The sequence below is a fragment of the Telmatherina bonti genome, assembly GCF_933228915.1.
Source record: "Telmatherina bonti genome assembly, chromosome: 10".
NCBI lineage: Eukaryota > Metazoa > Chordata > Actinopteri > Atheriniformes > Telmatherinidae > Telmatherina > Telmatherina bonti.
The window spans coordinates 19,575,856-19,594,734 of record NC_136628.1 but is presented as its reverse complement, the minus strand read 5'-3'; the positions used below and the strand labels follow the sequence as shown (position 1 = coordinate 19,594,734).

Below are 18,879 nucleotides of genomic sequence, written 5' to 3'. Positions count from 1 at the left end.
AAAAACCTGGAGATCCAAAAACACTAATACGACCATAATGTAAAACAAAAAGTAGCTTGAAATAAACAGCTGTTAAGTTATTGTTTGTCCTTATGACCTACTAACAGGCTAAAATTGAGAAGAGCAGCTCTATGACTGCTGGTTGAGGCAGAACAGTGAATCTGGAAGAAAGTCTAACTGCATTTGCACAAATTGTTTATATAAAGGCTTTAAAATGTGCTGCATGCATTTTCTTTCTTCACAACATTTTGCCAAGCTGGTTCTCTGAAGAGATTCATGTGATTTTTGTTCTGTCTATCTTCATCTTGCCGGCTGTTGCCATATGTTGCTGTGGTATATTCGCCACCTGTCGATCACTGAATAATGTGAAACTATTGGCAGTAATAAGCTTTCTATCACCTGCACATGTTCCATGCAGCCAAAAAACAGGAACATGCTTGTGAAGTACTGTTTCACAGCGCTATCATTGGTCAGATTTTAACAGGGTCCCTATAAGGTCATATAAATGCAAAAGCCCTGGAAATGTAATATTAACCTACTCCTTCAAAGGGCTCCTTCGGTGACAGAACAAAAACAGAAACCAACCCAAACCTACCCATAATAGAAAAAAAAAAAAGACTAAGTCAAGTCACATCTGAAAAGAGGAGCTTTGACTAAAACACGGCTGACACATGCTGATAAGATGCAGAGTCATTCTTTGGCTTTTTTTTAACAGCAGTGGGAACTGAAGCATCTTGTTTCATATTGCAGTGTTGTTTCTTTCTCTCATTTTTAACAGTGGGTGCAAAAGGAAATAACCAAGGCAACTATTGGAAGGTGCAGAGAAAAATATATGTGAAAGTACTGAAATCTTTCAATCTCAAAGTGTGCAGTTGCTCAACTGCTGGTTTAAAGGAAAACAAAATGTAAAGTGAGCGCTGCACCATCATCTAAAACAGCCCAGTATAAACTGGCACAAAACCTCTGTTTTCACAAGCTTATTTTCTGGTTTTCTCCTATGTGAACTAGGTAGCCTTGGTGTATTCATACACAGTCATAGCTTAAATAATGGGAAAATTTCCTAGTCCCAATGCAGCATGGCTGTCAGGGATGCTGTGTGAAAACATCAAAGCCACTGCAGCCCCATTTCCTTTTTACACCTCATCAATTCTGCTCCAAATTCCTCTTTTCTCTCTTCTCTTGCAGTATTTTTAATTCCATGTCTACTCAGCCTCCGTGACAACGATTAATGCACTTGAATTTGATTTTATCGAACTTGTGGGGTTCAATATGCACAAATGGACAATATCTGCACTGATAGTACAACTGTACTATCAGCTGTACTAAAAGTAATATTCATCAGAATACTTCTATTCAGGAACGTTTCCATCTAAAATGCAGATAAGAATTAAAGTGTCCAGCTCCATCCAGATGGAACTACTGTACTTGGACTGAATGAAAACTAATGAAACTATTACACTGCCTTGTGGTGAATAAGACGTACAAAACCCCGTTTAATTTGTTTTAATACAAGTCTGGTTATGTGAGGTATGAGATCAAATCAGTCAGATTCTCATTTTATCTTCGCTGCACATTTTAAGTGCATGTTTAAACATATTTTATGTGTGCGCGTGTTACTGCAAGACATTTAGTACACACTGAAGTCAAAGTTCCAGATCCTAACATTTCTCTAAGCTTACGCTCTTAAACCTTGATGTAAGCAGAAATCGTACTTTACTTTCAGGAATAGAAAGTAAAACCAGATGGCTCAGAACTCTTTGGCATTTCAGGCTACGTAGAATCCTAACATGTTTCATCAGGACCTCTAAAGGATGGAGGTGTGAGTTTGTTCAAGTGCCGTAAGAGGTTGTCAACAGTTTGGATGTGTCATTGTTTTTTTTGTTATTGTTGTATTTTTTTTTCCTTCATCTGGGTGTCAGTTTCTTTACTTGTTACAAAAGATTTATTCTTCTAAATTGGCTTTTAATTAGCATGACCCATGGCCTTACCTCTGCTGTCACCATTTGTTTACATTATAAACAGTTTTGCATCAAAGCTAGACTTTAAATTAGGAATACCCCAAAGCAAGGTACTAAATAAATCCTCCACTCTGCATTGCTGATTTCACTGTTAAAAATCACAGTTTAAAATAGCTTCAAGGGAGCATCATGAACCTTTTTGTAAAAGTGCAACATAATTTACTCTCACCCACACAAAATATTACATCCAAATTACCTGTAACATCTCTAATGCAGGTTGTTCTTCTTAATATATTTAAGTCGGCTGATGCCTTCCTATTGAATATTTTGGTACATCTTAAATGGTGTATCAGCATCGGGTTGGCGGTTCAAACTTTGCTCAAATAACGTTAGTGTCAGAATAATGAAAAGTGGTGCATGTCTGAATGCAACTCATGAAGAAGCACCTTTAACCTCTTTACTACCCCAGAAAAGAAAGAATGGACCTGCATGTAGTGTAATCTAGGTTTGCTAAGCCTTCCGCTTTTAATGTGGAACTAAAAAGAGAAACACTGAAACGTCTTTTAGAAATGTATTCATTATTGGAAAAATCATTTCTTCCGGATGCCTGTTACCTTTTCACTTACTTGAAAGGTGTTTTTAAGGCAAGTCTGTATGAATACAGACACACACTTAAGTGCCCCCATTAGCTTTGTATTTCCTGCATTTCTTTGATGTCCTTCTCCTGCAGTCTTTGCAGAAACTAGCCTTCAAACTGGCATCAATCCCTGCTGCATTTCAAGCTTCTTCTTAGCTCCCTCTTGATCCTCCTTCTCACAGAAAACCTTACTCTGTCCTACCCAAACAAGCTCCTAATGAGGCCAAACCTCTGTTTTCACTCCCTGACACATGTACACTCGCATGGCTGAGGATCACAATCTCCTGTCCATCTGCCTGTGTTTTACACATTTCACTCACACCATCTCCATCTCCTGCTCTTTTTCGTTTCCTCCCTCCCCCCCTTTGGGAGACAGGTACGGATGTGTCTGTGGGCTGAAAGCCTCTAGAAAAGTGGGATGGCACAGATCACAAATATAGGTGGCACAGATAGGATGGACACCGTGACAGCTCAAAGAACCTCTGCCCTGCATCTAACCCTGTTTTTAATCCTTCTTCAACGGCCTGTTCTGGTGGTCTGCTCTCCCCAGCAAGAGAGCAGCAGATGTTATGGATTTAAGCTGCAATCATTCTGCTTTAGCTATAGGTGACAGATGTGTTTACATAGATTCTAAAACAGCAGCATTCTCTTCGCCATACCTCCGCCCCTTCCTGCCATGAGAGCGATGGCAAACGGCTCGAGCTTATTTCACTGCAAAAATACAATGTCTGCTCTGATACACTCTTGACTTTCAAGTCGTTCATTTGCATCGACCTCTTTTGGTTTCCTTGATAGGTTGCTTTCTTTTTCATCAGCTAAAATTATTTGTTTCTTCCATTTCCTCTTTGCTACATGTCATCAATCTGACTTTTTGCATTGTCTCTCTGTGCAGTTGTTCTCTACTATTTCAAGCTTCTGCCTCAGACTCTCATCAACCCCAGAGCTCTGCCTCTGTTTCTTAAGTGGTCTGTCCATAATGAATAATGCCAACCCGTAGATGGTCTTAGAGCCTCTATGGCCTCCTAGTAGATGAAGGAGAATTGATTGGTTTATCCCCGATGCCATGGTGACACAGTCAATGAACACAGTTATTGGAATGAACTTCATGCAGTCTAGCCGGCATTCTGTCATCTGTCTCCAAGTGTGTGTGTGTGTGTGTGTGTATTAAAGAAGGGCCGTTTTTTTGTTTATATATGCCTGTTCCATGACAGGAACCAGCAGAGTGAACTTATTTAATATTTAGCATAGCACTTTGCAATTAGGCTAGCGCTATGGTTGACCGACTTAAAATTCCTGCAAGCATGTCTGCAACTCTTTCAGTGTTTTTTTTGTTTTTTTTTCTTTTTTTTTGGTCATAAGCAGATGAAAATCAGCAAACATCCGATGACACGTGACCTGCTGTTGCTCTAATCAGTGTGAGCTTTTGACCCTTCAGCCGGATGACCCCTCACTCATCTGGAAACCACCTTTAAGCTTATCGTACATTAGCATTCGCTGTGTATATTTAATAATTTGAGGAAGCATGAAGAAGGAGTTTGTTCTGACATGATGGAATTCATGAATTAAATATACACTGCATTACCAGAGGGTCCTGTTAATGGCATCTTTGTACAGTTTGCATTGTTCCGAACTTGTTTTTCTCACCAGATGTGGTTGGTTAAGGATCCAAAATCCGCAGAAATCGCATTACACCACATGTAAAGTCAAGTAAGGCCAATGAATTCAAACACATCATGCTCCAGCTTATATATTGTTTGACACAAAAGGAAAACTTAATTAGTTCTCATTGTGTATCAATAATTGACAGAAGAAGTGTCCCAGATTAAACATAATTTATCAAAGAGACTTTTTCCTAATTTTGCACACAGATACTGTTCACAGCTAAAGGCTGGGCAGCATTATGTGTGGGAATGATTTTACAAACCAAAAAGCAGAGCTTTCAGCCAAAAAAAAGAGGAGTACTGCAGTTTTTACAACATTTATGCAGGAGATACTCATGCTGTCAAAGTTGCTCAGGTCTAAGGTTGCCGAGGTTCTTTCAAGATTTTTCAGCCAGAGATGCAACTTTGGAGGCAGTCTAAATGCGCTTTCCAACTAGGAACTTAGAAATGTCATTCAACTTCTCAGTTCAAATGGAAAAACAGATGAGAAAATCTGTCAACCTAATTCCAGCTCTGGTTGAGCCTCCTGAGCCTGCTCAAACATCAGACTTATTTTACACTAGCAGGATAGCTGGAAGGCCCATCCTCGCTCTGTCGTCCTACTCTCCCATGGACAGATCGGAGTCCCATGCTGGTGCTTCTATGCAGCTGCCCCCACTCCTTTGATAGCACACCAAAGAAGCGATACAGATCTACTGGGAGTCTCAAAATAACCTCACACCTGAGGAAGGGCCATATAATGACAGTCTCTCAGTTGAAGCCTTTAGGGGGCTTTGTGTCCTGTGCTGAAACCAGTTTTATAGCACTTAAATTAAAAGATTTATATATAAAGAAAATTGTTGTAGAATAATTTAGTGTTTTCAAACAGATCAAGTCATGTATTCAGTAATTTTCCCCCTGTTGTTTTATTTGTTATTTAAGTATTTAATTTGTTTGTTTATCACTTCATAAAATCCCTTAGCAAGCTTATGCCCAACATCCACAGAGCACCAATCAATGACCACACATACAGCAGAGGATGTGAGCTGTGGCTGAGTTATTATTGTTAGTAGTGATGTGATAGGGCATTGTCAATACTTTTGTCAAACCAATTATGCAGAGAAATATCCAGACCTCTGCCATTGAGTTTCGATTTGTTAGAGCTGTAAAAGTACACAGTGTTTACGACTGCAATTACTGCAATGGGCATATTGCTCATTTCTTTATATGAGAGACAGTCAGGTAGCCTTTTCTACTCAGAGCTCATCTCCTCGTGTCATTGCATTTCAGCCTTAAGAGCATTTGTTTAAAACTGCTGGATGTGGAAAATAATATTTTGCATGTGTAAAAGGGAAACACTTTGTTGAGATGTGTATGTGGATATAAAACTCAACGCATGTAGTCCAATGTGGGTCATGTTTTCTGGTGAAAACTTCCTGATGGTAAAAACAATGAAACCTGGATTTACTTCACTCCCTTTCTCAGTTCAAACTTTTACTCAGGCCTGTGAGAATGAGGTTTGAAGAGGTGGTGTTGACACTGATGACATGATAAACCACCTTAAATTAATTTATGAATCAGTGATTACTAAGTTCTGATTTATATTTAACACAGATATTTTGTGTTAATAGCAAGAATTAATAAAAAAGAACAGGTTTACAGTATTTGTAATATCACAGTTCTCAGGAAAAATGGCTGCTGCATCTGTGCTGGCTTCTGTGTGGACACTGGAGCACGCACACACATCTTTATGGACGCAGACGAGGGTATCAGCAGCTCATTTAAAATTAACTGATGCTCATACTAAGATAAGAAGCTTATAGTGGAGTGAGACCATCTCATTATTAAAAACAGAAAAACGAATAATCTCTACAGAACATGTTTCATTAAGTCAATGAAACTGGTGTGTTTACTTTCATATTTGTTGTACACATGATGACGACTAGGGCATTCTGTAATTATGCATCTGGCAGCCTAAAAAGCCCTATAATATATATATATATATATATATATATCATGAATATCATGAAAAGATAAATTGTTCATTCATCTCAAGCTCACCTGAGTAAAGGAGAGCTGATGTGTTTTTTGAGGGTGCTGCCTTTAATGACAAAAGTGATATCTGAGAAAAGGGAAACAACTGGCAATGCGACTTTGTCCCCGGGAATGAATTGATTAATTGATTGCCTTTTTCTGGCCCTGTGGTGGAGCATTCAATTAAAAATGCAGGTCAGAGTGAACAGCAACAGCAGTGCATGAATCAGCTCGTATAAAGAGGGATTGATAAACAATAAACTGTCAGGATGATAAAATATGTCTTTTTAAGTGAAGAAAGTTCAAGCCGGCACACAACAAAACCACGTCCTCCACACACACACACACACACACACACACACACACACACACACACACACACACACACACACACACACACACACACATACTGCTGGAAGTGATGAGACAGCTCTACTCTTGAATTGAAGCTGCCCATCTTTGGTCAGCCCATAAAATTCCCCTCAGAATCACAGGTCTGAACCGTAAAATTCCCAGTGATAAAGGGAATATATGACAGCCCGACTCGTTCTTGCACCACCCCCCCCCCCCCCCCCCCCCCCCTTCAGCCTCTCCTCTCTCTCTGGGAGATTGCTGTGGATGGCCCAGGCGCTTTGATGTGAGCAGAGCGAGGGGCTTAACTCTGTTCCAGCCTGGCTGACTGACTCTGATTCCTAAAAATATTACTGTGCTAACTCTTTAAGGGAAGTCTATGCTACATTGCAGATAGACCACAGGGGGCTTTTGGGTTAAAGCAGAGGGATTGTAGTGGGAAAGAGAAACTGGGATGTAAAGGTTGCATGGCAGAGGTGTAAATAAAGCACTGTGTGTGTATGGTTTAGGACCTACAATACATTTAATCCAATTTATCTACCTTTGCTCAAGTGCTATTGTTGTCATTAAAACAGCAAATGAGAATCCAAACAACTAGCAGCAGTAGGAGGGGGATTGAAGAAGTGGATTAGTTGCTATTACCCTCTGTTCCAGTGACATCGCAGGATGATTAAGGAGGAATTAAGTCCACCCATCTCTGACTTCACAATAGTTCATTTACTTTACATCCTACTTCTCTTCCTGCCATGGAAACATGAGCTCCATTAGGCATCAAATGTCCTACATACATAACATGTAATTGGCTATTACTCAGGTTGATCCAGACAAACATATAGCAGCATACTCAGCTCCCACAAGTTGTTGGACACATTCAGATGTGACTACATGAAAAACCTTTTCTGTGAGCATGTCTGGGGAAACGCTTGTGAGATGACATTTGGAGAATATGCAGCTGTCTCGATATGTTGCCGAGCAGAGCATGTAAGGTTCCCTCGGAACGGCAGAGGAGACAGATGTGAAGAGACGGGGCAGGTAGGAGCAAGCGGAGGGAACTGCAGACCAAAACATATCCCGAGTGCCAGGCAGGAACTGTGGCACTCTGCATTAGTGTCACGTTCATAAGGGTGTAATATTTATACTTTTTGTGGCTGGGAACAAAAATCTGTTTCTTTGATTGCATTTTTCATGCTTGACAATCCTTTACTGTCAACTTGTTTTCTTCTCCTGTATAAAAGTGATTTTTTTTCGCACCTGTGCTGAATAACGGTGAATCAAAAGATGATTAGCATTGGAGTTCCTGCATGACAAAAAAATTGCTTTGTTGCTATTTCAACTCCCACTACAAGCAGAAGGTAGGAATTTTCACATGCACTGTAACTTCCTGTGTGAATTGGACTTTGCAGCATACGGCAAAGTCGAGGAGTTGTCTACATCTGTTACGGTTTGCAAACTAAATCAGTGAATGCAGCTGTGACTTATTCAGCTCAATACAATTCAATCCCAGAGTTTTCCGGGACTACATGCGTTGAGTTCGATATCCACTGACTGATTAGGCTTAAGTGAAACAATAACTTTAAATGATGGGACAGATTTATCCTGTCAATAAACTATGTTTGTGTGAATAGCCTAGTTTATTATTTATGTCTCAATGATTCTTCTTTCAGTATAGAGCCATTGTCAGGAAGTAGGAAGATAAAGCACAACCTGCCTTAACTATACAGACAAATGCACCCATCTTCTTGCCCTAAATCTTGAGCAGTGCAGTAGAAATCTGCCCTGAGGATGGATGATTTGTTCTGAGAGTATGTAGCTGGCATGGTGTTAGTCACACATATTCAAAGAGAGGGGACAGGGAGAGAAAGGCATTAGAGGAGTATGATAGATAGTTTGATATAGTCATGCACCACTAAGTAAACGCTTACAACATCTTTTTTTTTTCTCTCTTTTATGTAACCGGCCAAGCAAACATATCACTTTGAATTAGTACCTATAAACAGATTAAGTTGTACAGATAATGAAAAAAAGTTCACCTTCACATTTATCACACTGGGTGAAACATGTCTTATCCTGCCAAAATTTAAAGAGCTATGTTAGACCCTTGAAGGTCATGGATGCCTCTGAGCCTGGTTAGTAATTAAAAAAAAAGATCTATAAGATAGTTTAAATAAATCTTTTCACTGTCCAGAAAAATCACTGGTGTAAATTTTAACTGCCAATTTGTCTAAAACTGGCTGATTGTTAAAGAGAAAAAGGAGCATTTAAGAACTAAGTCAGGATCTGTGGCGTACTGTAGGAGTAGTAATAAAATGTATAACCTACAAGAGTTTTTGGGTTTTTTTTTTAAGTCACTGTAATCTGGAAGAACCTGCATAAGAAATATGCAAGCAAAATGTTTAGCTGTCAAAAACCATTAGATAAAATCTATATTTAATCAATGAATATATGTACAAAATCTTTTGTAAGGAGTTTGCAATATGATGTGTAGTTTTAATCATTAAAATTGCACAAATACATACATATATATATATATATATATATATATATATATATATATATATATATATATATATATATATATATATATATATATATATATATATATATGTGTGTGTGTGTGTGTGTGTGTGTGTATGTATAGTTGTTATAAATATGACCAAGCAGTGGTTTGTTTAAATGGAAAATCCCCATCTTTCTTCAAATGCTCTTCCTGGGAAGTCACCCATTGCTGCTTTTGAAAAATGCATAAACTCAGTTCACATGTGTGCTGCATGTAAACACACATTATTGAAATATCATTTTCAGAGTCATGTTAACAGTACAAGGCTGTTTGGAATTGTTACCCGATTGAAGAAATTTTCCTCCCGTAAGGCACCAGCTGTGGAACAGGGTGATAAAAGGGTTGTGATTGCTTTGCCATCTTAGGAAGAGAGCAGTTCGCGGTCGTTCATTCAGCTTGGAATTCTGCTGTAAAGCAGATAACATGAGGCCAGCAGTCGGAGAGATGAAGCTAAAATAAAACAAGCAGTCGATGTGAGAGAATCCCACAATACCTTGCAACTCAAGAAGCGTGCATAAGAAAGAAGTTGGCTATTTTCATTATTCTGGTGAGCCACAGACAGAAAGGCAAAACTGCACCACAACTGTGTTCATATTCTGAAAAATGAGCTGATTCATCCTCAGCTTAAGACACACTCCTCACATCTCAAGGCTGAATGTTTGCATCAAAGCAGGACAGATGTGGAAAGTTTGTCTTACGTTGGCTGCTAAATATAGTTCCCTTCTATTTGTGAGGTTGCATGCACCTCTTGCCATTACTAGACTGATTGCAGCTGTATCGATCTGACCAGCTGACAAATTGACCTGAAATATGTTTGACATCATCCTCTCCTGCTTTCCAGACTATCTCTTTCACAATGTTACCCCTATCCTTTTCATCATTCTACAGCATGGCCCTTTTTTTTCACCTCACCTCTTACTTTAAAAAAAAAAAATCTCTTCCTTGCCATTCATCTCCTCATGTTATCAGTCTCACCACCATCAATCTCTGTCCTCCTCACCTTTCACCTCACCTTCATCTGTCTTGACATTTCCTCACATAACTGTTTTTTTAAACACACATCCATTCCTTGAATCAATCACCCCCTTTCCTCCTGTTTGCACATCTGCATCCTTGTTTTCATCCCTCCCTGCGTCATCCTCCTCTTCCCTAAACATTGCTCCTCTCTGCTTTCTTTAGTTTCCTTTTTGTTTTTTGTCCCGTGCTCTCACCTTCACCTTTTTGCTCTTTTTTTATTTTTTTTTTTAAATCTCTCACCCCATCATTCATCCTCCTCTTCCTCCTTTCTTCCTTCCCGCTCTGGATGATTAAGTGATGGTTGGGCTGGCACAGCTGGCGTAGTTGGGCAGGCCGCCCATCTTCACGACAGCTGTGCCGCCTTGTCGCTGCCAGATCCCTACTGGGGCAGTAGCACTGTAGAAATCAAGGCAGCAACACAGGTCATACAGGTTTTTGGGGAATTGCGGTATCGTTAGTTAGCTATGTGCTGTGTTATTATCTACCAAGTCTTTATATCACTAAATAACAGGTGCAAGCCAAGGTGTGAAACTTCTGCCTTGTGAAGATCACACATGTTGCTGTTGCTGCCAAACCCTACTCATCCTCTATCTCAGTTTCCTGTCCTTTCTCTTTCACACATCTATGCTGTGTTACAACCTTTGTTTCACACATCCTCTGCATACACACACCTTTTATTAATTCAGTCCTGCATCACCACGTGGATGTCACTGACTGTGTGGGTGCATATCTGGCTAAAAAGGTCCAGAAAGGTGATATTCCCAGGTCTGCTGTGGTTTATAAGGAGGTTACACATTCTACCTTATGAGTTGAACCCACTCATGCCTGAACATAAACAACTGGGGTTTTTAGTCTTTCTCAAAGAAGTAATTAAAGCTACGACTCAGTCATGAGCTTGGTGAACTGAGCTCAACTTGCTGTTTCTCACAAGCTGTTGTGTACTTGGCAAGAGTTTCTCTTCTCTGTGCATTTGTGCATCTTTAGTTGTGGGTCATGTTGACAGCTTAAGAAGATTAAGACGGCCCGGGTTAGAGGGGTAGAAGGAACTCAGAGGCTGCAACGTGGATGTCCTCAGCCTTTCTTCATGCCACCACTAATGCATTTCCTGGTGTCTGTGTTGCATCAGTCATCCTCTAGCAGAGCCACAGCACCAACACTGACTGTGCTGACACCCATCAACAATCTACACAGTATTTTTATCTTTATCTCCAACGTGCATTCTCACCAGTGTCACAAGCTGTGCATGTTTTCCTCTTTGCCTCATCAAATGCAGGCAAGTTGGTTGCGTCATCTACAGCTCAAGCTCAAAATAGTTGCCAGCAAATTATTATTGTGCTCATATTGGACTAATATGATATAGGCATTGGCTCTCTTCTGACTGAGTCTAAGCTGTTGCACTACTGAGCAAGTGACTGACCCAATAAAAGAGCCCAGTGGACATTTTTGATGAAATTTGCATATAAACAGTAATAGGTTTTTTTAAGTAAAGTGGGTTTATTTTTAAGCAACATCACATCGGTTTCCAGCCTTAAAACTCCAAGCTTCTGACTCATTTTGATGGTACATTGACATTCATTATGTAGACTCCTGGTGCCCTTGTTACCCTAAAGAGTCCTGAAACTACACGTCATAATGATATTTTCCAGCCCAGAGCACCAATCCACAGCTGCATTCACAGCACTGCTTCATATGCCAGCAAGTGGGTATCAACTATAGACTGTATATAAAGAGATAGACGGAGTCTCTGTGACGTCACCCGTAGGTTTCTGAAGAGCTGAATTGAAGCTCAGTGGGCGGTTCCTACCGTTGCCACGCAGCCGTGAGCGTCATGGTGGATGATTGACATCTAGCGAACACCGAGCTTTCTGTAGCTAAAAGCTAACCGAGCTAACCCCGAGATAACAAGAGCTAACCATCTGACAGCGGTAAGCGGGCTAAAGCTAAGTCACGTTGTTAACCGGCTAAAAACCACGGTTGTTCTACGTTGTTCTTACTTGAAGCCCGAGATTGGTACCTGTCAATCAAAAGGACACACCCCTAAATTTGCAGAACTTCGAGATTAAATTACTTTAAAACGGGCGAGTTAGAAAAAAATTCACTCAGTTGTCATGAAGGTAAACCTGACTTTCATTCATTCATTCATTTTCCGAACCGCTTATTCCAATTCAGGGTTGCGGGGAAGCTGGAGCCTATCCCAGCTGGCTTTGGGCGACAGGCAGGGTACACCCTGGACAGCTCGCCAGTCCATCGCAGGGCGTAAACCTGACTTATAAACCGAAAATGGATTTTTGAACCAGGCTGTAAACATGTTTATTTCTGCCATGAAGTTGGCCTTTTTAACATGAGAGTCTTTGGGGATATGCTCTGTTTTGGAGCCAGCCCCTAGTGGATGAAGGGGGAACTGCAGTTTTATGCACTTTCGCATAGGCTTCACTTTTAACCGTCGGAGGTTGCCGCTTGGTATCAACACACTGGCTGTATTGGACGGGGATCATGGCTCATGCAGCAAAGTAAAAGGGCTTTATTAGGGGAAGTGAGGAAAAGACAGACAGAAGGGGACAGAGTAATAGATAAGAGTTATCTTTAAACTTGCTTTTACTGGCTAAGAGAAGAGACTGCATGCAAGACAGATGATGAATTAGTTTTTGTTTGGGGACTGTCAAAGATCAGTGGTGCAGTTTTAAGCTTATCGGTGAAACAAGGACATTGTAAACTCTGTGCCTAATTTAGGTGTTAGCACCATTTAAATTGAGTGCGACAGCAAAGAGCTTTTCCATGTTATGTCCCATTTGATGTAGTAATGGGTTGCAGCACACATAAGACTAATTCAGGACAAGCACAGCTTATGCTCATACAATGCACCTAAATTTTCTTCTCTCCTGGAATCAGACACATTTCATGTTCTTTAACTCTGTTTGTTTACATTTTCTCTTCACCACATCAATACCAAGGTAACCTGTTTCACTCCCACATCATAACATTCTGACACGTGCTCAGGAACCTGCTGAAATAACCTCTGAGGGTAGCCTCAAAATATCACTCGTTAAAAAATAATCTGGAAGCTTTTAGCAATATTTTCCTACTTTTAAATAAGCACTTCTAATGTGCATTGAAGTAGTATAACATAAAGAGGTGGAAAAACCATGGTTTCATGGTTGTACTCTCTTACTAGCTCTTGTTTGTGTACATAGGAAACAGCAGCAGACACACTGCAAATTATTCATGCTGAAATTCTAATAAAATTGTAAAATAAGATCTGTTATATTGGTTTTTCTCACAGTGCAACATAGGAAGATCACTTGACACCATGAGAAGCCATGAAGATTTATCCACACATCCTTTTTTTTTTTTTTATCTCAAACAGCCTAAAAACAGCAGTGTTCCAGTAAATTCCAACACTGTTGTCCCTGCTCTGATGCAGCGGTAGCATACAATTTGAAAAAACATTTTGTGGCAACGCTATTAGATCAGCATGACTGAGCAAAGGCAAGAAATCGGGGCATTACCAGGGAGTCAGGTACAGCATGGGTCTTTACTGAAAATAGCTCATCTTTGAGAAAGAGAAGTTCAATTTTGTTTTAATATTTGCTAGATTTTTCACAAGGTTCATCTCTGACAACTAAGTCACTAAAGGGCCCCTGTGGTTGTTAAATCTTGGAGACATTTGTGAGAGTTTAAGCCAGCAATCCTTCCTGCCAAGAATCATTACTCTTTTTTTGTTGTTCTTTTAGAGTTTTTTTTGTCCTTCCTGTATATGAGCCAAGTCCAGAAAACACTGAATGCTGCAGGGACACGTTTCCCACAAAACACCACTTACACAGGACAGCTGCGCACTTATAAACCAGCTCTATCAACAACAGGTAGAGCATCTTGACACTTTTATGTAAACCTCCCTAAATTTAGTGTTTTTCCTCACAGCACATGGCGCAGTTGTGGCTAAAGATTCTGATCCATTCTTATCACATCAACCTTTAATAATCCCTCCATATTTCAACAGTAGATGCACTACACGACTGTAAGTGTACCATAAATGAGGTGTTTAGTTCTGAACCACAATTCAACATTTGAGTGATTACAAACATTAAAACAAAGGTCGCAACATTAAAAAGAAAATTTACTATGGATTATTAAAGCCAGTATCTTGGACCCATCATGTATAAATCATTCCAAATTGGCAGAACACATAGTTAAAAGTAGAAGAGTTGAACTTTATTCCTTTGAAGCATTAATGCAGAACGCATTCCTTGCATTTTTATTGTGTTTTCGATACATTCTACACTTCACTCAGTTCTTCACTTAATGCATTTTATTCCAAATATAAAACTAAATGACGAGAGGTTTGTGTAACAACATTTTACATAAAATCTATTAAAGTGAGTACACATATACGACACAGCCCTGTCCTACTGATTACTGTGGTTACTGTTTCAGTTGTGTCCGTCATTCAATGCAATAAAAGGACATCCTGAGATTTCTCTGTACACTACCCCGCTGAGCATCTGATCATTATGTAAGCCTAAGTGTGCTACACACACACTTACGATTGCACATGCACAAACACCATGCCTCAGTGTTATAATGAGACTCAGAGTGAAGGCACAAACAAGCTGTGGCAGCAAGCAAACAACGGTTTATCACACATTCCCACATCTCCTGTTCTCTCACATCACTCAATCTTCTACTTCCTCTTGTCACTCTGAAGCCAGCGTCAAACAAAGACATCCACAAAGTACTTCTTCTAATTCCAGCCATTTCATGCGTCAGCATCTTTGTGGGGGTGAGCTTACGTATAGGCTTTATGTGAAGTCATTTCTGGCTTTAGTTGAGGGGGGGATGGGGGGGGGGGGGGGGGGGGGGGTAGATTTGGAGCTTGTAAAAAGTGATTAGGCTGAACTTTGCTGAACCCATGAGCGGGTTCTGGCATTTGTGTATTTGAGGAAGCTGTGTGTGTGTTGAAAGTCATTGAGTTCACTGCAAAGGTTGACTCCAGAAAAAGCACAGGTGAATATGTGCAAAGACCAGAGTAACAAACCGAAAATGTCACACAGAAGGACACGTCATTTGTTACTTTTGCTTCATATTGGACTTTAGGTATTTAATTAACAATTTTCTATAAAGCAGCCAAGCGACTGTTTACCTACAGTTTTCTGCTGTGATTGCACTTTAAATTTGTAATAATACTGCATGTCGGTCGATGTTTCCTTTATATAATGGTCATAAAAACCAGTAAACCTTGAGGAATGAAAATGTGCTCAAATCAAGGCGCTTTAGAAGGTTTCACCTGATCGTCCTACTTAAAATGCTTGAAGAGATGGTCTTGATGGTGTTTGTGCAAGTGTTTTAAGGGTGTGTCATTTAAACAGCACTCAATGTGTAAGTGTGAGCACCAGTCAGAGGCAGATGGGCTTGCTAATGCAGTGAGGCGGTTATGTAAGATCCGCTACTGCTGCCGCTCTTGTCTATCCTGCAGTACAGAGACGGGCAGAAAATGTGAATAAAGGAAGATTCTGAGTAGGTCTGTTTTGAGCTAATCTATATGTATGGACACAAACACACACACACACACACACACACACACATTTGCTGGAAGTCTGTGGGACTGAAGGGGATTGATGTGGTAAATCAAGAGGAATTGACTTGTTGTCCAGGGCTTGATGAACTCTTCTCCCTCTTTAACCCGTCTCCCTCAATTCGCCACATGCTGGGTATCTGCCAGTACAGACACCTAACACTGGACTTCACTAATCAGAAAGGATGAGACAGGAAAAGTCCGGAGAGCCTCAGAGGCCAAGTGAACAACTGAAGAGGAAAGTTTTCAAGGCTGTTTCTGAGCATGAATATTAATAAATTAGCAGGTTTCTGGATACTCAAGCACTCCAGCTGAGGTTCGTTGCAGGGTGTAGACAAAGCAACATACATAATAAATGAAAAGGGACTTTTAACTATAAAGCTAGCGAAGTACAAACGCTTCCTAAGCATGAATGGATGAAGCATGAGCTTTCATTGCAGAAAGAAAAAGGATTAGGTATTATGTTTGAGAATCCAAATAAAGAAATTGATTGTTGCCACAGTGACACGGTGCACAACCATATGGTTTATTAAATCAGTGGAGTCTATAGTCACACATATCATTGTACATAGTCTAAAATGCACAGATAGATTTATTCGCATATAAAAAACAAGCATTAATGACCATGATTTTATTGACTTTTTTAGAGTCTGAAGTGATCTTATGAAGACAAGAGATGCATGAAACATGACCGGACCAGAATATCTTTAAATCATAAAATCTATTATTTCCACACATTCAAGCCTTGTTTAATTGTGTATTTTCTTGAAGTATATAACCTTAACCTTCTCCCATTCCCCCATCTTTTGCCTTGTTCATGTCATTGCTGGTAACTAACCTTCCACCCTCTTCGTTCTGTTGCTGGATTTTGTCTTTGCTAAGCCCTTCTCTATCATCACTGCATAGCTGACGTGTTACCTGCTTTCAACGCCACACTGCTAATGAAACTACCTATAGGATTTGACTTATTAGCATCCAGCATCCTGGAGTCGCCCTCAGGTGTATTTATGAAGAGGAACACAGATCAGCATATAATTAAAATCTCAAACTAGCATACAATCAGCAGCTTGATCGGTCTATTATGAAAAGAAACTATTGTCTTTGGAATAGAAAGTGGAAATAGTTATCAGTCTCTCCTTGAGATGCTGCTCTGCTGTAATATGCTGCTCCTGACTCTGGCTCTGTTCTTGTTGGCCAATCCTAGCTAGACTTACCGTATTCAAAGTTTAACCAACTTGGTTTTTTTCTTGCCAGAGCCCTTTACATTGGCACTCGAGCAGCTTTTCTTCAGATGAATGCAGAACATGACAAAAAGAACATAAATGAAGAAGTACTACAATAGTATTCTTGTAAAGACCTATCAAGTTATTATTAATTATTCGGTGAAACTCCCAGAGATCTTGAACAGTGTCTGAATATTAACATGCAGTTTATTGTACTGAATCGGTGTGTTTAAAGATGTAACTTTAATAATAACAATAATAATAATAATAATAGGTGTTTCTTTTAGTGTGTTTCCTCTCTGTAAACACCAGTGTGCATCTGGAATCCTGTGCTTCATTCTGCATATGATGCTGATGCTGCTGCAGCAGGAGATCGTTTATGTAGGCATATTAAACAGCTTATCTTATTAACTTTTTTTGTTTTTCGTCTACAAGTTTAGTTTCCATGGCAATATCCAGAATACTTCACTTATTTATGTTTACATAGCTCTTTGTAAACTGGGGAAGTATATAAACAAGTCTATTAAGCTCATCTGGATCAAAACCTGAAAGCTGATGGCCACATCAGAAACTAAAACATGTTACAGAGAACACAAGTGGTGCAGAAAAACCAGCAGAATAAGATGAGAAATCAACAATAAAAAAAAGAGGACAAAGAACAGTGAGGCAGTGAAAGGATGGACTGAGCTGTGTGATCTGCAGCAACCCATACTGCCGAGAGCTGGGACCACAAACGCCTTATCGGAAACCAAAACAGCTATCAATTATTCAACAGGTACAGAGCGAACCGGCGAAGACATGGGAGGCGAGAAGATCTGAGGGGAGAGGAGTAGGGTAGGAGATACTGTCCTTCCTGCAAGGGAGTTTGACACAAAGGATTTGAATTGATCATTTTTTTGTAAATGGGTTCAGTAATAACCTACGTGGCTCGGCTGTTGTTTCTGTTATTAATGTATTAGTACCAGACAAAAAAATACAAACTTTGAACCACTTTGTTAAAAAGTTTTAAAAGTTTCTTCTTTCTTTCTTTCTTTCTTTCTTTCTTTCTTTCTTTCTTTCTTTCTTTCTTTCTTTCTTTCTTTCCTTCTTTAATTGTGTCTACAGTTCATCTGCCATTTGCAGTCTGACTGCAGGTTAACCAGTCGTAAGGCGGGAAGATGCTAGTACCTGCTTTGTAATGATTTAGTTTATTTGTCTCCCATACAGTCAGAAAATGACCAGTCACTAACTAATCTGGCAACCAGCAGCAAGCCAGATGGATAAACTGTTAGCTAAGCTATGACTTTAAACATGCTACTTTCCTACAGTGAAAAAAGTGCAGTTTTACCCTCCTGTAGCCGATTAGTCAGTACGCAAGAGGTGTTAGTAGGTGTATTTTTAAACTTTAAACAGAGCCAAGCTGCTTCCAGCTTTATTGCTAAGCTAAGCCAGTCTTTCTCTGTACCTGATGTGCAGACATGAATTTTAAATCCAAGCTCTCATGTCACTCTCAGAGAGAAATGTTTAAAGATGTCTGTGGCTCATTCACTTTAATCAGCTGAAGAGGAGGCTCCTGCAAGCGGCTGCTTCATCCAACTGCCTCTCCCTCTGGTGACAAGTAAATACCAAAGTTCCTGAGCCAGAGAGGGGGAAATTGAAGCGCGCACACCCACAAAATCGGCTCCCATCAGCTCCGCCATCTTCAACTGCTACTGGCTCTCTTCTTGAACAGGGTGCTCTCCTTTATCCTCCAGATGAAATCTGTTTCTAAACAATCGCTCATTTTCTACCTGTGAATTATTTCTGCATCTGTCTCAGGCTTTATCTGTCCTCCTTTTCTGCATGTCTACACCAGCGTCTGCTTGTTTTATAGTGCAACTCCTCTGTACTGTTCCTGCTCTGACATTTACACTA

The 18,879-nt window shown here is 39.9% G+C and overlaps 1 protein-coding gene across 1 annotated transcript in view; it reads right to left on the bottom strand.

Annotated features, from left to right (window-relative positions):
* The window catches only part of rtn4rl1a (reticulon 4 receptor-like 1a), a gene marked incomplete at both ends in the record, with an annotated part of 79,047 nt that extends 60,382 nt beyond the window's left edge, over positions 1-18,665 (bottom strand). Inside the window, 4 exons of the mRNA XM_079247355.1 lie at positions 4,860-4,977; positions 6,297-6,357; positions 10,508-10,590; positions 18,592-18,665. Coding sequence (XP_079103481.1) covers positions 4,860-4,977; positions 6,297-6,357; positions 10,508-10,590; positions 18,592-18,665 — 336 coding nt within the window. The remainder of the gene's footprint in view (positions 1-4,859; positions 4,978-6,296; positions 6,358-10,507; positions 10,591-18,591) is intronic.
* Positions 18,666-18,879: the final 214 nt, after the last annotated feature.